General features: G+C 35.1%; 1 protein-coding gene and 1 pseudogene across 1 annotated transcript in view; both read right to left on the reverse strand.

Annotated features, from left to right (window-relative positions):
* The window catches only part of Csmd3 (CUB and Sushi multiple domains 3), a 1,310,498-nt gene that overhangs the window by 182,932 nt on the left and 1,106,470 nt on the right, over window positions 1–21,096 (reverse strand). The window contains exons 33-35 of the mRNA XM_087559497.1: window positions 11,015–11,128; window positions 10,431–10,526; window positions 8,708–8,911 (exon numbers count right to left, since the gene is read on the reverse strand). Coding sequence (XP_087415623.1) covers window positions 8,708–8,911; window positions 10,431–10,526; window positions 11,015–11,128 — 414 coding nt within the window. The remainder of the gene's footprint in view (window positions 1–8,707; window positions 8,912–10,430; window positions 10,527–11,014; window positions 11,129–21,096) is intronic.
* On the reverse strand, window positions 3,757–5,708 carry LOC148004788 (histone deacetylase 1 pseudogene; annotated as a pseudogene).

Raw genomic sequence — 21,096 nt, forward strand, 5'->3', positions numbered from 1 at the left:
TGAATCTCTGAGTCTCTGCACAGGACAGGCTTGGGGCTTAAGACTGAAAAATTTAAGAACACTGAAATGTAACAGGGTCAACTTTGAGGATGAAAGCTCTGTATCCAGTTTAACTTTTATTATTTAGTTTTACATGTCTTCTTATATCTTCAATTTTTTATCAAAATGTTCATATTTTCTGACAGTTTGCCTATAAATCTTTAGATTCCAGTTTTGTGCAAGATTCCAGTTGTTTGCATCCTACCTGCTTACATTTTCTCAATCCTTTCATTTAAGTACATTTTTGTGTTTTACCTATATATAACTTTCTTACAGATATTAGAAGTTTAAAACTACAGATATATTAACATAAGCATCAGAATGAGCAAGTATGTGGCTATGTTAAGTTAACTCGGACTGTAGTACTCTATGGGAAGGTGGCTAACATTGTTATACCTCTACTTGTATTCAGGAAATTATCACAGTCTGTTGGGTTGTTTGTTTTCTTTTCTTTTCTTTTCTTTTCTTTTCTCTTCTTTTCTTTTCTTTTCTTTTCTTCTGCTTTTGCTGAAATTCTATCACTAAATGAATACTCACTACTCAGCTATTTCTGGCAGCAAGTTCCTCTTGGTTGGCTAAAAAGTAGTATAATATGAGGAACACTGAGGTGGATTCCAGTAGATTAAGAAAAATTTAACAAACATAAAAGCTATATATGTATAATACAGTGGATGTTCCATTGAACAGAAGTATGGAAAATGGATGGAGGATGAGGGCAGAAGTGGTCTTATAAAGGACAGGCAATAAAAGTTTTAGTGTTAGATTTGAATGGAACAATGCTTTAAAAGAGAAAAACATCTCGGAGTATTGTGTTCTAATGACTAGAAACTGGAGGCTCAAAAGCTGGAAGAAGGCAATAATTTTCTCAAACAACAAAAGGTCAAATTAAACACAAAAAATGAAAGAGATTTTTCAGGCATGAACTTGAGATAGTTCTGTGCTGACTTTCATACTTAAGTTACTCTGATATTAAAGATTTTTGTTAAGAATAAACACAATCACTTGTAATCAGAATGTTACAATTTATTTGTTTTTACTTTATATTAATGAGTGTTTTGTCTGAATGTGCATCAAATTCATGCAGGTTCATTGGAGACCAAAAGGGGGCACTAGAACCTCTGAAATAGGAGTTAAAGACTGTTATGTGCTGCCATGTGGTTGCTGGGAACTCAACCTTTGAAAGTATAGCAAGTATATGTAATTGCGGGGTCATCTCTCTAGCCCCTGTATTTAGAAAATTTTGAAATTAAAATATTTTCAGTTGAAAGTAGAAATATTAACTAAAAACTATCTTATCTAAATGTAATATAAAACAGATGAATAGCATCTGAGTAGCCATTTCTACTAAGGTAATTGTATTGTTAGCTATAAGCCCATAAAATCAAACCAATTAGGTAGCAGCAGTGGTGGTGTAGGCATAGAATAGATATTTTCATGCCGAATGAAAGTTATTGGATCTCAGACAAGTCAATAAAGTTTGAAAATAATCTTTGGTTTGAACGTCTGTCCCCTTTACCCACCTTAGCTGGGTTCCTGGTTTCTGTACCTACAGAAGCAAAGGTGATATCTAAATACATAGTTATGAGATCCTTCCTTCAGAGGGGTATAAATAAATAGCTGTTTTAGCTAAACACACTGAGGCTTCATGTGAGTCCCAGGAGAATTAAGAAAAAAATGAGATCATATTATCCTAGGTGTGATCCCTTAAGCCTTAGACCACAATCTAGCTTGACTGTTTTGTTAAACCCACCTTAACTTTATTTAATCATTCTCTTTCACTTCAAGGTATAAGTGTGATATTTACAAGAACATCATAGTCAAATAGGTTGTCAACTATTAACTTTTACAATGCTTTGTTACACTGTGCTACCTAAGGATAACATAGAAGGTTTTTGTTTCTTTCCTTTTGGTTTTGTTTTTTGGGTTTTGGGTTTTGTTATTGTTGTTGTTGTCGATGATGATGATGATGATGATGATGATGATGATGATGATGATGATGTCATTGTTGCTTTTGTTGTTGATGCTGTTTTGGTCTGTTGGTTGTTTGTTTCCCCAATACAGGGTTTCTTTGTTTGCCCAACACATTGTGTGTGTGTGTGTGTGTGTGTGTGTGTGTGTGTGTGTGTGTGTGTGTGTAACCCTTGCTATTCTGGAACAAACAGATCCATCTCTTTCTGCCTCTCTAGTGCTGGAACAAAGGCATGTGCAACTACCACCTTGGCTAAATGGCTCAGGTCTTGCCATGATATTATCTCACCAATTTGACCTATTCTGTATCTGAGTTATTCTGTCTTACACTCAGATTCATTCAACAGAAGTACACATCTATGACAAGAGTCCAAACTTCCCTTGTAAACAGCAGTTAAGCTCTTACTGGTGACAAGGCCTGCCTGGCTGATATTGAGATAATGGTCAGTGAGATCCTGTTCTTAACTGCCATCATTGCAACCCCTAGCCATCCCCTTTTATATACTACCTTAAGACATCCACCTGTTCTTAACTGCCATCATTGCAACCCCTAGTCATCCCCTTTTATATACTACCTTAAGACATCCATTAACACATGAAAACTGGTATTTTCAGTTTCATACACAGTTTCATAATGGAGTGTCATACCATTAAAAATTATCTTGTCTTTACCAGCATTTATTGGTTGATTGACTGATTGGTTTTTGAGAAAGTTAGATAAGACCTGGCTTATTCAGAGGTCAGAATCATGGCTCTGTTCTATGTCTGATAAACCTCATCTAGCCTGAGTGTAGGATAGCACTTTGTGTTACTGTTTACCTTGGTGTAAGTCATGTCATTGTTCTTATAAGATGAAGTGACATGAATGCGGTTCTTCCTGGACTAAATAAATAAATAAATAGTTAAATTCAACCCAGGGAATCTCCTTCTATGGTGTAAAAGATATAGATCCACTGCTACAGCTGCCTTGGACATTTGCTCATTTGTTCATTTGAGGGATTCTATGTAGGCTTTTATTAGCAGCTCTTTCCCTGGGCAGAGCTGTTCTTCAAAGCATCTCTTATTTCTATGTGGAGGCAACAGGAATATTGTGATCTTGCTGTGGAATACCATATACATACAGTGCCATCAGCTGTAGCTTTATCTGAATGACACAGTGCATAGCAGAGCTTGGATTGTGTAGAGATAGACGTCAGAGAGATCCCTTCTTTGAAATCTGGTACACCTGCACTTTACAGTGTGGAAGGATGAGGCAGGAAATAGCCTTTTATGATTTCTGAAATAAACGCTCCCTAATTCTTCTATTGTTTGGGTAACTGGTCCTGGTTTTTGTCATTGTGTATGACTAATCTCCCCATTATCTTATTAACTACACCCCTCCTAGCTTCTATTAAAACAGTAATCTTATCAAACATTCTTTTGATTATTCTCTAAGTTGTCTCCTGAAAACTCAGGTCTTATTTCTAATTTATAGGCAGACGTTTGTAAATGTTAAGTTGTATTTTACATTTCATTATTAGATTTATTCATCTATTCATTCATTTATTTATTTTTATTACTTTCTAAAACATAGTCTTCTTCTAGTTTCCATACTGGTTTCAAACTTGTAAGTTCAACTTCATTGTCTCTGCTTCCTGGGTACCCAGGACTGCACGTGCAACCACCAAATCTGGATACCAATTCTATTATTAAATGCCTTTATTTTTGTTGTAGAAACTCGCTATTTTATTAAAAAGAGTCTCACAAAAATGAAAATATCTCAAAAAGGAAGCTAGGCTAACTACCTCCACCTGCAGAACTGGGGGAAGATGGGGCAGTGTAAGTTTTTCTGCTTGTCCGGGGTGGGTGGGAAGATAGAAACAGAACCAATCTAAAAATGGCTGATATTACCCAAGCCTGAAAAGGGGTCCCAGAAGACACAGTCAACCCTGCTGAAAAGCTTAACAAGGGTATCTTAGCAGAGCTCCTAAGCAGGCACTTGCAGTTCAGGATTTTGTCTTCCGGTTTTCTTTTCACCTGGACCCTACATGGTTCAAAACTCAGACCTAGGGCAGGACGGACAAAGGAGCTCTGGGAAGAGTTCTCCCTGCATCACTGCACTGTGCGCTGGTCCCTGGTTCCTATCTAGTCCCTGGGGACATTATATTTAATATATTTTATATAAATACCCAGGAATAGAAATATAAAATCTGAGAAATTGAGCGAAAGTGAGGGACTTGGGGAGAAGATGGAGCTGCAGACCTTGCTCAGGCCATCTTGACCTCTTCTTTGACCCATTTGGCTTCTGGCTTCTCCTCCTTGGTTTTCTTCTCTTCTGTGATTTCTTTATTCTCTTCAGGATCTTTTTCTTTCTCATCTTCTGTTTTGACTCTTTTGGCTTTTTTGAAGTTAGAAGAATTCTTGCGACCTCCTTCTCCCTCCTCATCAGAATCAGAGAATTCCTCCTCACAGGCAATGCGTTTGTCAGAGGAGCAAATGGAAATTCGTTTGTCAGGGTCTTCCTCATCTTCATCACCTCTTTCTTCCAGGATGGCATCCTCTGGGATGGCTTGCATTTGGACCCCAGGGGCATGGGGCAGCATTCTCAAGTTCTTAAAGAGCCGCTGCTTGGTCTTCTCCAGGTATTCATTAGTGTTCTGGTTAGTCATATTGGAAGGGCTGATGTGAAGCTTGAAATCTGGTCCAAAGTATTCAAAGTAGTCATTGTATGGTAGCTCATTAGGGATCTCTGTGTCCAGGGCCACAGCTGTCTCTAAAGTCCAGCACCAAGCGACATTACGGATGGTGTAGCCACCTCCTCCCAACATTAGCATCAGCAAGTTGAAACTCTTCACGAACTCCACACACTTGGCATGTCCTTTGATGGTCAGATTGAAGTAACCTAGCCGATCCCCAGACAGGGAGTCTGAGCCGCACTGTAGGACCACTGCACTAGGCTGGAACATTTCCATTACTTTGGACATGACTGGCTTGTAGATGGCTTCATAGGACTCATCATCAATGCGGTCTCGCAGTGGGTAGTTAAGGGCGTGGCACTTGCCTTTGCCAGCCCCAATATCCCGTAGGTCCCCAGTTCCTGGGAAGTACTCTCCGTATTTATGAAAGGACACAGTCATGACCCGGTCTGTAGTATAGAAGGCCTTTTCCATGCCATCGCCATGGTGAATATCAATATACAGCACCCTCTGGTGATACTTTAGAAGTTCCAGGATGGCCAAGACGATATCACTGACGTAACAGAAGCAGATGTTTCTGACTTCTTTGCAGGTGCATGCCCCCAGCCCAGTTCACACTGATGTCCACCTGCTGCTTATTGAGTTTCACAGCACTTGCGACAGAGCCACCTGTGGACAACTGATAGAACTCAAACAAGCCATCAAATACCGGACAGTCCTCACCCACGTTGAATCTCTGCATCTGCTTGCTGTATTCAGACATATTGTCTGGGCGAATAGAACGCAAAAACTTATGTAGTCGTCGCTGTGATACTTGGTCATCTACTCAGCATTGGCTTTGTGAGGACGATAGATTTCCATTTTTCGGTAGAGACCATAGTTGAGCAGCAAATTATGAGTCATTCGGATTCGGTGAGGTTTCATTGGGTGCTCTTGTCCATAATAATAGTTTCCAACATCCCCCTCGTAATAGTAACAGACTTTCCTCTTGGTGCCCTAGCTCTGCGCCATCTTGCTCGCCGCCCGGACCTCCCGTCAGCCTCTATTAAATGCTTTTTGTAACATACACTTTGGCCAATGTAGTCAAGACAAACAAATTGACATATTTTCTATACTTTAGATCTCTCTTCTCAACACCCAACTCAAGTTCATTATTCCCAAGTTCTATTTTCTTCAAAACCATATAAATATACATGGTCAACTTATTCATGACTTTATCATAAGGATAATCTTCCCTCCATTACTCAATAATATATACCTTATTTCTATCTAAAAAATCAAAATGGGTTTTGCTGTCTGTGTCCATATGAATAGTATCTTCATGACCACTATTATTCTCTGGGAAATCTCTCTAAAGTACTTGATGGAAGGGCAAGCTCACCCAATATGTATCGCAACCTTTCCAGCTTTGACCCATTACTCAACTCAGCCTTAGACTTTGTAAGCAGCATCTAATTACTGTTGCTGAGTCTAACTTAGCTCATTTGTGCTACTAAAACAACAGCGCAGCTTGTTTATCTATTAAACACCAGGCATTTATTTCTCTATGAAGAGCTTCTCTCCTGGTTCACAGAGAACATTTTCTTACTATGCTTTCACATCCATGGCAGGGAGTGACATCTGTCTGCAGTCTCCTTTATAAGAATGTTAATATCATTTATGAGAGTTAATACATAATCATTCATTAAAGGTTGCCCTTGAGTACTATAAATGCATTATAACTAATCGGTTAGATATTTAAACAGTTACAATTGTTTACATATGAAGTTCCAATTTGGCATCCCCCATACCTGCACTCCAGGACTTCATTTGCTAGGGAATAGCCCACAAATAACACAGCTCTTTTGTTGTTATTGGATTGAGGAAGAACTCACTTCATCAGTCCACTGATAAAGTCATAGATAAATGAGCCACTAGGAGGAAGGGGAGAGTTGAAAACAGTGGTTCATGTAGGAGGGGGATGATTCTAAAACGAACATCTTATCCACAGAGCTTGCATTTCTGCTTTCTAGATAATAAGAGGTAGGTAGCTTTTTCCATTATGGTCTCCTGCCACAAAATGTTCTCCCATACCACATTCCTATATCAATGAATTGAGGCTAGAAAATCAATTCAAATCTGTGAAGACATGTAAAGAAAATAATTTTTCTTTAATTTGATATTCTTATACAATAAAAACTGACCTACATTGCAGTCATAAGACTTCTGCTCAGTTTTAAAAAAGAGTAGATTACAATACAATATTTATATTTTTATTTCTATAGTAGTTTCACATCTTTCTTCCTCTAGTTAGAAGTTATTTGCATTTCTTTTTTCCTTTCTCTGTATCAGCTAGTATTTCTCTTCTGTGTTTTCTTTTTCTTTATGGAAACCCCTTATTAGTTTCATGTTTTGCTGAAAAAAAGTTTTCCCTACATAAGATAGTATTTGAATTCTTCAGAATCATAAATAAAGAAGAATAGTCTGAATAATAAACTGCTTAATACCTATTTTAAAAATTAGAGTTGTTTTAATTTTTTATCTGCATTTTGTTAATGACCTTCCTAATATTAAAGCCTGATTCTTACAGAATTATTTATGCTTACATAAATCACCTGATAATAAATTTCACTGTACTTCTAAATAATTCTATATGGATTACTTTTATAATAATGTTAGAAGTTTTATTATAGGAAAAGATTAAAGATTCTGTTATAAATCAGGAGGAATATAGTTAATGATTTGGTTTATTTGCCAACAAAATCCAAATTAACTTCTCAATAGATTTGTTTAATGGTTTAAATATGTGGTTTAATATGCAAAACCAGGACTGTCTTACATGTTAAAAATGCATTAGACTGAGAACATTTAATCAGCAGACATAAGTTCAAAACTATCTAACAACAACAGCAACAACAACAACGAAAAAAAAAAACAACCCAAAAGCACATTGAAGAGATTATTTACTACATCATTCATGGAAGGAAAGGACAGGTTAGCATTCACAAAAGTAAATGAAATATTGCAAAATAACATAAACAAGACAAAACCATATAATCAATTTAATGCATGCAGAAATGCATGAAATTTGACACATTTCATGATGAAAACCTCAAACAAATTAGGCTTACAAGATACTTACCACAATATTAAAAAATGAATAAATAATATAATAAATGTAATATAATACATTAATAATATAAATTATATCAATATAATGTTATATTATATACAAGTATAACATATAAATTTAGCAGTATAGATTTTATTAATGATGTAAAAAGTAACTTAATATTTAATAACACTTTAAGTCAAGAGGTAATTTAAACAATTATAAGATTGTAAAAAAAAACTTTACATTTTTGCCACTTTTATTCTGGCTCTGAAAAGTCATAGGCAGAACAATCACACAGGAGAACACAAAGCAATGAAAAAAAGAAAAATGAGATAAACTGGAATAGAATAAATCAAATTGTCATTGCAGATTATATGATCCTATATAAAAAAAATCCAATGAACTAGTAGAACTCATAAATGAATGTATCAAAGTTTCAAAATGCAAACAACATACAAAAATTAATAGCATTCGATTCCTGTAAACCAACAACTCAATAGCCATCTAGAATTAAGAAAATAATACCAGTCAGTATTAAGCAATAAAGTTTCCCTGATTATTATTAAATTTTTATAATGAAGACTCAGAATACTGCTGATAACAATTGAAACACACATGTGCACATACATAGAGGGGGAGAGACAGAGAAGGACAGGGAGATAGAGAGTCTTAAAATAATAATTGAGAGAAAAATATTTAAGGATGATGGTATAGGCAAAGGTGTTTTAGCAAGAATACAATAGCGAGTATAAAGGACATTTTGTAAAACTAAAAATTTTTTCAGAGAAAGATTATCCTAAGTGTATACAAACAGTAGAGAATGGGAAAAGAGATATGTGGATTCCCACTGGAGAAGATGTTAATACTATAAACTCATCTGAGTAAAAGTGGACCAGAATTATGTACAATAACTGAGCACATAAACACTCACCAATGCAAGTAGGTAAGGAATCATTCCACTGCGCCAAGGAATTGGGTACGGTCTCACACCTAATGGCTCTGGAGCCATGGAGAATGTATCCTGGATTACATTCAAAAAGGACCAGTGAACCAACTGCAAAGTCATTGCCAATCCTTCTTCCAAATCTTGGCTCAGGCACAGAACTGCACTGTGTAGAGCTTGTTCTAGGAACGGCTGCATAGAAATAAGGTGATTTAATTTCGTAGTTATCAGACAGTATAGATTTTAAAATGTAATTTCCTAAAGTGGTTCAAAGAAACCTTTGGTTTTTCTTTTTTCATTAGAATTACTAATTTTAACACAACTAAAAGTTTTGTTTGATAAAAATAAAATGTAATTTCAAGTGAATACTGGCATTTAAGATATTTTTTAATTTGTCTTTGATCCTTTAAATAACATCAATTATGCTGTTTTTTTCTTTTGTTTCATCAAATTCTTATCAATAAAATAAAATAATTTTATTTAACTATTGTAATTTACAGATTCAAAAATGGATGTATAATTTTTAAGTTTGGATTCCCAACTACAAAAAGTAACTTAGTACACATTAAATACATTCCATTTGTTTTCTGTACTGGCTATTATTGTTATTAATTAGTTATTTCAAACATGTTTACAAACTTAATTATCGAATAATGTTTGCTTCTATTGAAGTCAGTAATTACAGTCAGGTTAAGCAGACTATAAGTCAGACAGATTAACAACAATATTTACTTTTAATTCGTCAATCATATATAATCAAATTTGAGATTGATTTTAGAATTTGTATGCCCATCAATTGTGCCTTTTTGGATTTAGTCAAGTAGAATGATAACAGGATGTTTTTTCTTTTTAAAACACATACAAATGTAATTAAAGAGATTGACAACAGTGCAAAAGAATGACATGGTAAATTCCAATAGATTAAACCGTCTGGTATCACTTGAGGAAATGTATATAAGTTTTCTTAGTGCCTTTGAGGATGCACAGTACCACAGTTGTGTTACAGAGCAAATTACTATAATAAAGGAGTTTAAGCCACAACCAATGATAAAAAATGAGATGAGGGAATTTAAAAGAATACAGTGTCACAAATGTTTATACATTTCTGAGTAAGAAAGTGCAAAGTACATTTGACAAGAAATATTGCATGATCATATACAATTGATTTAAAATATCTCAAATGTGTCTTGATTTGGTTTAATGATATCATAAAATGCTGTCCATAAAAGGCAAGAAAAAAGCAAGAAAATTAATATTTAGTGTGCAATATATTTAGTGACTATTCAGAAGTTGAATTTTACTGAGAGAATGAGAAAGCATATTGTTTACATGGAGCAATGTTTGCCTTAAATAAATAAATTACAACAAATATACATATGTTTAAAGTATGAGACTATGAGAAAAACAAAAAATGAAAAGAGTCAATAATAGTAAAGATAACATGAATGTTTTGGCATCAAAATGTTGGAACGGAAGGAAAATCAGACATTTAAATTGAGAAAGGCGACGGAACAATGCCTTCTTTTTAAAAGCTGGTTAAAGCAGCAATGTTCCAAAAAAAGAATTTTTGGGGAGGGATCAGTATACAACTACTGGAAACAACTTTCCTCTTTCCCATACAGTTATGAGGATAATATTGGTCAACAACTGAGCAAAAGCATGGAAATTGACATCATTCCTTACTGTGTTTCTAGACTATAGTGTCACTTACCTTGATAAACAAAGTGAAATCCCTTAGCTGTTATGGGTCCAACTGAAGTGAATCGAATTGTGATCTGATTACCTGAACTCAGTGGAAGTGACTCTCCTACTCAACAAAACAAACACTCAGATATCATAAATAATCTTCATTCAGTAAACCTAACAATCTATATCATTTTACACTGTCATTTGAAAGGTCAAACTAGGTTCTATCAAATTACTTTAAAATATCCTACTGCTAGCAATATATTTTCCTTGGGTTCGTCTTCAATCGCAATCTTTTTTTTTTTCTTTAACAAGAAAGCTTCAATTACATTTTAATACATGTCTCATTCTTAAATATTTTATATCATATGAAACAGCACAGATTGTGATTAAGTATTGTATTTATTTTATTACAACCCTAGAAAATTAATCAATTTCTCTCAAGCGTATTAATTACTATTAAACTGTGGTTTTATCCTTAATTTATAAGTTTTTCAGTTTAATGGTATTGCTAACATGGATGACATAGATCTCAACTCTCTCCAAAATACTAATCAAAAGTCAGTCTTTAAGCAATAGCTGATGAATGGCAGTTCTAGTAAAGGATACCTGAATGGGATCCCGAGAGGGAAGATAACAGAGGAGACTGCTGAGTTGGCCCATCAAACACCTCAACAACATCGTGGAGTGATGTCTGGAAAAATACAAACTGGCCAAACACCACTGAGCAACAGGAACCAGGAGAAGCAAACCAATCACCAACCATCCAAAAACAAAAACGAAAAACAAACAAACAAAAATAAAATAGAAAGAGGAGGAGACAGAGAACAAAGTATTACAATATAATAGTCATCTGCATGTTTTGTTTTGTATTTTGTATTTTCTACCTAAAAGTGAGGATCGGTGCAAATTGGATTCTGGCACATGTATTTCAGGCCACAAAGACAATGACCATATTTTAATGCAGTTAAACTTTGAGAAGACTATATATAGGGGAAAAATGAATATCCATTTAATTTAATCAGAAAATGTGTGGTTGTTGTCATTTAGTATTTATCCTAACTACTTTCATATTTTTAATTCTGAATAGTTTTATTTCACTTTGTGACTTTCTTTTTATAGCATTTTCTCCTCCTTTAGGTAAGAGAGATTTTAATATAGGGGATTTTAAAAAGACTGTTCTCAAAATGTCAAAATGTCATTCCATTATAAACAAGAGGTATGATTTAAAAATTTATTAGAAAGATTCTTTTCCGATATAGTGTTTAGTTATCCTGTGTCAAAATGATACCTGAGCATTTATTATGCATCTTCCAATAATATGAACATAATTTATGATTCCTCAGCAACTAAAATATTTTATATCGTCACAAAACATTACTTTTTCATGGGAAAAAACAGTTCTGAAGTACTTCGCCCAAGAACTTTCTGAAAGCCCATTATTTTTGTTCCCATTTTACCTATCTGTATTCATGTTATAAATTCACATCAACAATCTCTTCCAATGATCACAAGCTATGAGTTCCACAACAGAAGGTCATTCATATGTTATGTTACAAAAAGAAAAATGTAAGAACGAAATGAGTAATGATATAGAATCTTAGGATTTTGCATTGAGTAGAAAAACTGTGGACTTAAACAATTATGAATTGATTCTAGTGATACATGAACAAGGTAACTTTGTGTACTCAGAATCATATGACTTTTTCCTCAAGTATAATTGAGAGATATCAATGTAAGTACATTTAATGTTTCAAGTTCATTTTATACAGTTTAAATCAAAGTTATGGACATCCTTGGATGGTTATTATTACACAGCCCAGTGCACCTGCATCATGCTGCGTCTGGCCTAGGAACGCGGGTATAGACACCATATTGCGAACTTAGATACACTCATTTTTGGTATGGAAAAAATAAGCTGGTGATACCAGTCCAGTTCTTTGTAAAAGAAGAAGAAAATGAAGAGAAGTGGGAGGAGGAGGAGGAGGTTGAAGAAGAAAAACAAGAACAGGAGCAATCGGATCATGGGGAGGAGGTAGAGGAGGAGGAACTGCCTGCCTCTGACTTTCAAGTGCTGAGGTTAAAAGTGCGCCACCACCATTTGACTTCAGACTTCTATACAAGATACTGTGTTAGCCCTGTATCCCAGGCTAAAATATCCTGAAAAGAGAAATGAATGATACATTTCAATTTATGCCTTAATACTGGGTTTAGGATGATTATTTTTATATGTGCCTTTAACTTGTTTTAATATAACATAAGATATTCCCCATTGCCTTATAAAATAACCAAAAATATTAAACAATAAAAAAAATACAAAACACATTTTTTTGGTCACAAGGACAGTGGTATATCACATACATTGTATAGAAATACTCTTCACTAATGTATTTTTTCCTACAATAAAACTTGAAATTACTTTCAAAACCTTAAACTTCAATACCATTTACTTCTAACAACTCTCACTTCCTAAGTAAAGCACTATATATTTTTTCTTATTTGTTTTATTAGATATATTTTATTTACATTTCATGTGTTGTTCCATTTCCTGTTTTCCCGGCCATAAGCCCCCTATCCCATTCTCTCCCCCTTTTTCTATAAGGGTGTTCCCTATCCCCAAACAACCCCCTTCCTGTCTCCCTGCCCTGGCATTCTCCTACAGTGGGGGTTCCAGCCTTGGCAGGAACAAGGGCTTCTCATCCCATTGGTGCACAATGCTATCCTCTGCTACATATACAGCTAGACCCATGGGTCAGTCCATGTGTACTCTTTGGATAGTGGTTTAGTCCCTGGGAGCTCTGGCTGCTTGGTATTATTGTTCTTATGGGATTGCAAGCATCTCCAACTCCTTCAATCCTTTCTCTAATTCTTCAAATGGGGGCTACGTTCTCAGTGCAATGATTTGCTGCTAGCATTCGCCTCTATATTTGTCACATTCTGGTTGAGCCTTTGAGGAGACGGCTATATCAGGCTCCTGTTAGCATGTATTTCTTGGTTTTATCAATATTATCAAGGTTTTGTGGTAACACACACACACACACACACACACACACGCATATATACGTATGTATATAGGTTTGCATGTCTATATGTCTATATGTCTGTATGTCTGTATGTATATATGTATGTATGTATGTTTGTATGTATGTATGTATGTATGTATGTATGTATGTATGTATATGGGCTGGAACACGGGTGGGGTAGGCTCTGAATGGCCACTCCTTCAGTCTGTGCTCCAAACTTTGTCTCCATATCCTATCCTATGAATATTTTTGTTCCCCCTTTTAAGAAAGAATGAACCCTCTGCACTTTGGTTATACTTCTTGAGCTTCAAGTGGTCTGTGGATTGTATCTTGGTTATTACTAGCTTTTGGATTAATAGCTACTTATCAATGAGTACATACCATGTGTGGTTTTTGTGATTGGGTTACCTGACTCAGTATGATATTTTCTAGTTCCATCCATTTGCCTATGGATTTCATGAAGTCATTGTTTTTGATGGCTGAGTAGTACTCCATTGTGTAGATATACCACATTTCTGTATCCATTCCTCTTTTGAAGGGAATCTGGGTTCTTTCTGGCTTCTAGCTATTGTAAATAAAGCTACTGTGAACGTAGTGGAGTATATGTGTCGTTGTCCTTTGTTAGAGCATCATTTGGTTATATGCCTAGGAGGGGTATAGTTGAGTCCTTAGGTAGTACAATGTCCCATTTTCTGAGGGACCTTTCAACTGATTTCCAGAGTGGTTGTACCAGCTTGCAATCCCACCAGCAATGGATGAGTGTTCCTCTTTCTCCACATCCTTGCCAGCATCTGTTGTCACCTGAGTTTTTTACTTTAACCATTCTGACTGGTGTGAGGTGGAATCTCAGGGTTGTTTGGATTTGCATTTCCCTGATGACTAAGGATGTTGAACATTTCCTTAGGTATTTCTCAGCCATTCAGTATTCCTCAGCTAAGAATTCTTTGTTTAGCTCTGTACTCCATTTTTAATTAGGGTTATTTGGCTCTTTGGAGTCTAACTTCTTGAGTTCTTTGAATATATTGGATATTAGTCCTCTATCAGACATAGGATTGGCAAAGATCTTTTTAAAATCTGTTGGTTGCTGTTTTATTCTAATGACAGTGTCTTTGCCTTACAGAAGCTTTGAAGTTTTATGAGGTCTCATTTGTCGATTCTTGATCTTAGCATAAGTCATTGGAGTTTGTTCAGGAAATTTTCCCCAGTGCCCATGTGTTTGAGGATCTTCCCCACTTTTCCTTCTATTAGTTTGAGTGTATCTGATTTATGTGGAGGTCCTTTATTCACTTGGACTTGAGCTTTGTACAGGGTGATAAGAAAGGGTTCATTTGCATTCTTCTACATGCTGTCTTCCAGTTGAACCAGCACCATTTGTTGATAATTCTATCTTTTTTCCACTGGATGGTTTTAGCTCCTTTGTCAAAGATTTAGTGACCATAAGTGTGTGGGTTCATTTCTGGGTCTTCAATTCTATTCCTTTGATCTAACTGCCTGTCTCTGTACCAATACTGTACAGTTTTTATGACGATTGCTCTATAATGCTGCTTGAGGTCAGGGATGGTGATTTCCCCAGAAGTTCTTTTATGGTTGAGGAGAGTTTTAGCTATCCTTGGTTTTTCGTTGTTCCAAATAAATTTTCAAATTGCTCTTTCTAACTCTATGAAGAATTAAGTTGGAATTTTGATGGGGATTGCATTGAATCTGTATATTGCTTTTGGCAAAATAACCATTTTTACTATACTAATCCTGTCAATCCATGAGCATAAGGGTTGTTTCCATCTTCTGAGATCTTCAATTTCTTTCTTCAGAGACTTGAAGTTCTTCTCAAACAGATCTTTCACTTGCTTGGGTAGAGTCACACCGAAGTATTTTATTTTAATTGTGACTATTGTGAAGGGTGCCATTTCCCTAATTTCTTTCTCAGCCTGTTTATCCTTTGAAAAATAAATCTTTTTCTTTGTCTTAAAATTAAGCCTCTTCTCAACTCCTTTCTCAGTAGAGCAGTTTTTTATAAATATACTTTGTAAATTTATTATTCTAATAGCAAATGTGTCAATGATACTAATCACTATCATCTTACTTTTTATCAAGTTAGTTAAGAGTAGATATTGAGAATGCTCATTCAATCACTGATGCAATAAGTAATTAAAATTTGCTACTATTCCAAAGTAACATCAGATGGTTGAGAAGAAAAGTGAAATTATTCATGAGGGTAGCAAGCAAGCAACATTTTAGCAAAACTTTAATTATGCATTAATGTGGAGAGTTGTAAATTTAAAATAAAATTGTACTTGATAAAATTCTTTGAGGAAGATACTATATCAAAGATAAAATGATAAAAATATGTGCTAATGAAGCATTTATAATATCAGTCATAGTTATCCAGACCTGATTTCATACACATTGTCAGAATTTTCATGAAATACACTAATACTCCAGCTGAGAACCAAAGCCCCCACTTTTAGCCAGATAGTTTATTAAATTTATTTTTGATAATACCATGCATGTGTAAGGTTCATTCTGATTACTCCCTCCTCTGTGTAGTCCATTCTTTTCCTTGTTCCCCTTCCCATATTCATGACTCTTTCTGCAGTACAACCTGTTGAATTTCATCAAGGTCATCCATGAGAGCATGGGTGTGGCAGTCCATTGCAACAGGATATAGACACCAGTGGCTACTCAGCTGAAGAGAATGAAGCATCCTCCTGAAGCATCAATTAACAGCCAGGGGTTACTCAGAGAAAGATAGGCCCTAAAGAATTCCTCTGCCAAAAATCACTTTTGTCAAGCCAAGTCTTGTGTAATATCCTTGCAGGGAATCAGATAAGCTGTCAGCTTATGTTACTAATGACTTCACCATATGCTCAGAAGTTATCGTTTTAAGAATTAAAGGCTTGTTCTAAGGTTTACTACCTCATTTCATGAAAAAATATCTCAATTCATTTAGTATTCACATGTGCAGACAACAAACTTTTGGCTTTTGCATCTAAAATGTTCTGAATAGACAAAGGCAGCCTTTGAATGATTAAAACTAATTAAGAGAAAACACAGTTAATATATTAACATAGTACATTATATTTACTGGATATCGTTTTTTAGTAAGCAAGTTGTCTTAAACACCTGGGTCTTCCATTTTTACACGACTAAGGTATATTGTTATGATCACAGTCTTGTAAGGTGACCTTATTTTTATCTATCTCTAGGTTATCTGTCCCCTACTCTATTTGGAAACACCACTACCATTTTACTGTATTCCCCACCCTTTGAGAGTTAAAAGAAAAATGAAATATTTATTTCTAGGAAATATTCCCTCTTTTAAATCATACATTTCAACCCTAATCTGTGTACTGATGCCTCAGCCTATTGGCTGGGACATTGTTTTATTCCTAGAAATCTTAATTTTTTCTGTAAGCTCTAGCCTAATTAGTAAACTCTTCGGTTTCTATTGGTTTACAAATAGAAAAAAAAAACTGTGACTAGAACTTACAGAGAAATTGCTTTTCTTCCCCTAACAATGGGAAACATTTTGCTACACAGGGCAAAATCAGGTCTCTAACATCAACAAACTTCTTATAACAAACAAAGAGGGTTGGTTTTATGGAATTTTCACCCATTTTAAAAATAACAGATGTTAATGATACCATTTTAACTATTGTGTTAAAAATTATTTTAACCTAAAATTACAAGTACTATAAAAAATCATAAATGGAAAAAAAGAACTTATTAGATAAGAAGTGATTATGTAAACCCACAGATAACAAGTTTTTGTAGGTAAAGATCCTTTTACAGCTGTTATATTCCAAAGATTTTACTCCAGAATAAACATGAAAGTAATTGGACTTAGTTAATTTCATTCTATGATATATAGGGAGTGAATTAAATGCTAAAGTTGAAAGGGTCACCAAAACAAACAGGATCCCTGCCCTTAGGGCCCATTAACTATATTTGCTTGGTGAAATTGCAACAGGCCTTTGTTCTGCTTATGAAATGGTAATGGATTCGCTGATTAGATTAATTACAAAGCAAACAGCTCCAGCACACTTAGGCCACATCTTTCCTTGTAGATTGCCACAGTATTAGTTCTTTAAACCCAATCTTCAAAGGAAGACCAACAACCAGTCATAGGGAATATGGAGTATGAGACCTCCAGGGTGCATTTAAGAAAGGCAGCTTTGTGTTGTTGTTGCTGTTGTTGTTGTTGTTGTTTAATTTCTTTAAATAGTGGTTAAAGCTCCTTAAATCAATGCAAGACTGGAAACCAGACGTTTTTGGCGAAATGAACCCCTATGCTTGAATATGTTCTAGTTCATGTACTCATCCATAAGCAACAAATGTAGACTGTGCCAAAATATTCTATATGGGTGATAGACCAAGGATTCTTTGCTATTAAGCAACATTTCATTTGTCATGAAAGTCATCCAAGAAGCAGAATAGTTGTTTTCTCTTCAACAGCAAACCTGTCAGATGCATTTTTTTCTTAGTCAGATTCATTGAACCTCAAATAAAGCCTATTCTGTTTAATTAAAGTAGTCTAAATGCAAATTGATAGGTGTTGTCATAGTGCTCCAATGACGGAAACAAATTAGCATAGCCAAAGTGCATAATTCTCAGGACAGGGCCGCCAGGAGCCTGTAAACACTGCCGAGCACCTGGAGTATAACACAATCCCATAAAATGGGCTACAGACTGACAAGGATGTGCACTTGCTTAGCACACACAAAGCAAAAGGAACAATTTCAAGCTCATCTTTCCATTAAATTCTACTTTGCAGTATTGCTAACGTGCCCCGACCTTGGTGCAAACATCTTCATGGGCAAACTTTAACCAAGTCTCATGGAACACTCTAAGGAGACCTCGATCTCAGTAAAAATCTATCAGTTTGATTTATCCTGGCCCACCGTCAATATCTGATCATCATTTCAACCCTGCTGTCACCTCAGTAGTATTTGTTCCTCTTATTTTCTTCAGCAACCCATGTAAATAGGTTCAGCCAGGCTATTTAATAGTGTCTTATGTTTCTTTTTCTCACTTGAGTGCTTTTCTTTCAATTCTCATACTGTTACTTGGTTGTTGGTTCCCATGAGTTCTTGTATTTTAATTTGGGCTTAATTTCTCAACCTAACAGCCAAACTCTATTGCAATAATTTTTACGTATATGTTGGAAATCTTGAATAATTCATATTTCTTCAATTATTTATTTATTTATCTGTATGTGTGTATGTGAGTGTGTGTGTGTGTGTGTGTGTGTGTGTTCGCACACTTATGGAAGTGTAAGTGAACTTGCAGAAGTTGGTATTTGCCTTCTGTCATGGGGTTCCAGAGATAAGGATGGCATTTATCCTTAGCAGCAAGAGTCCTTATTCACTCTGCCATCTAGACAGAGACCACTCTTAAGAAAACAATTTTTCTCAATGCTGTCTATACAGAGACTTTCTGAATTCAGATCCCATTTTTGTGCCATCAAAATGACTAGCTACATGCAAAGAGACTCACTGATTTAGAAATTAATTAGCCTTTAAAAAGACTAATGAGGTAAATATGAACATTATTGCTATTATTCAATGATCAGAACCTTAGTTACTGAATTAAACATGAACATTAAATTTATGCAAATGGAGAAAGGCTCCATCACTACTTATTGTCTTTTTCTTTTCAGAAGGAAATAAATCCAAACAGCATAGTTGCATACTAGCATGAGAGAGAGAGAGAGAGAGAGAGAGAGAGAGAGAGAGAGAGAGAGAGAGAGAGAGAGACCCATGATACAGATACAGCTGAGGCATCATTAAGGGAAGAATACCAGCCTCTTCTGTAGAAAACAGGGAATGGCTAGAATATCTGAAAATATAATTTACCAGTTTGTTGAAACTAGTTTTGTTAATTTGTAATTTGCTGGACAGGAACAGAATAGCAGGCTCCTTGGGAACCAAAGTTTTAGAAATCAGATGAATAATGGCTTATTATTTATGAGGCAAAGACACTAAAGGGACAAGGCTTTGCTCTGTGAAATAAATCTGTGCCACTGGGACTATGTAACTTAATGGTGGAACTCTTGATTACTATGTATGAGGCTCTAGGGTCAATGCCGCAGCACAGGGGAAAAAGGATGAAGAAACTGTAAGTCCTCAGTGCTCATAGATGAACACATAGAGGAGTAATATGTTCAAAGGTCAGAAATGTCTTGGGCATTCTGTAAAGATGACTTATGAAGAGTTCTGGAATCAACCTCTAGACTGAATCCATATGGATAAGTCAAACAGGAGGTATGAGGTTTGTTAACTTTTCTGTGTTCTCTTTTTTCATGCACAAACCAGAGTTAATAAAATGATGCAATCTCAGAGAGTTAAAAGCTGATACTTGCAAAACACTCCAACAGTATCTGGAACATAGTAATAAATGTTGCCTATAATTACTAATAATTCTTGGAAATGTGTTTGCTGTTTATGCCATATGACATTCTGATCAATATCTTTGATGTCTGATGTGCCTGGTTCATTCTTAGTGTTTTAAACATGCATGTTTAGAACAAACAGAGGACTGATAGGATTAGATATATTTTCTAGTTATTTAATGCAGGACTAATTTTAAATTCAATTTCAAAATGTCAATGTACTTCTCTGTCCATTTGATTTAACATTTCATCTTCTCAAGTGGAAGAGGGAAATGGTAATTTTCTGGTTTCTATTTTGGTTAAAAGCACAGGATGAGAGGGCATTCCTTTTTTTTCTCTGCGTTGCTGTAAACACATTGAAATTCCATTTTACAAAATAAATACTTTCATATAGAAAAGAATCTGGTATGTATAGATCTTAGCTCAATTTTCAGCACACCTGCTCTTTTTGTTTACAAAATCTACATAGCCATTAAGTTCTAGGGTTTCTATGGATGACTCTATTACTCACTCAGCTGCTTTGTGATTCTGTTTAAACATTTCCAAGCCTACCTTGTTTGCTCAGCATGAACTTTACTTACTGACACAGAAAGGATGATAACACGCATACACCCACACTACCAGAATTGAAACTTAGAAACAAGTCACTTTGCAGTTAGAACATCACTTGACTATGTATGAGAGGGACTGCTGATTTCACATACTACAGAACTTGCTTAGATTTATATGATATTTGCCTCATACTATTATTCTGATGATTAGTTCAGGGAACTATGCCACACAGATTCTGCCCATCTAGCTTGAGTGGTCTTATGTATGCAAAGTGATTTCTTTTATATAAGTAACATACATGAAAGTCTCTGATCTCTGTGTTCAAAGTCTACTTATAAAAATCGTTCAGTTGGATACCTCTAGATTTTAAAGGTTTCTCATTTACGACTAATTACAAGGCATTTAATTAAAACTTCAATTTTGAAAACAATAAGAATTTACTATTACACTTTTTTCTTTCTCAAAAGCATCAAAAAGGAAGAACTTTTAAAATCAAGCACAAATGAAATCAATGTGCCTCTTATGTTTAAAAATGATATCTGTGAGTGGTAAAATTTGAATAGAAGTTGCATTTGTTAATAAAACAGAAAGTAAAACTCATTTCTATTTTGGAACATTATATTCTTATATATCAGATCCCAGAAACTCATAGTTTGTATTGTCCTAAATAGAAGTGAACTATTAGTTCAAGATGAGAACTTGTTCTCATCCATCACTGTCTTGAAGGT

Source organism: Rattus norvegicus, chromosome 7 (assembly GCF_021556685.1).
Source record: "Rattus norvegicus strain SHRSP/BbbUtx chromosome 7, alternate assembly SHRSP_T2T, whole genome shotgun sequence".
NCBI lineage: Eukaryota > Metazoa > Chordata > Mammalia > Rodentia > Muridae > Rattus > Rattus norvegicus.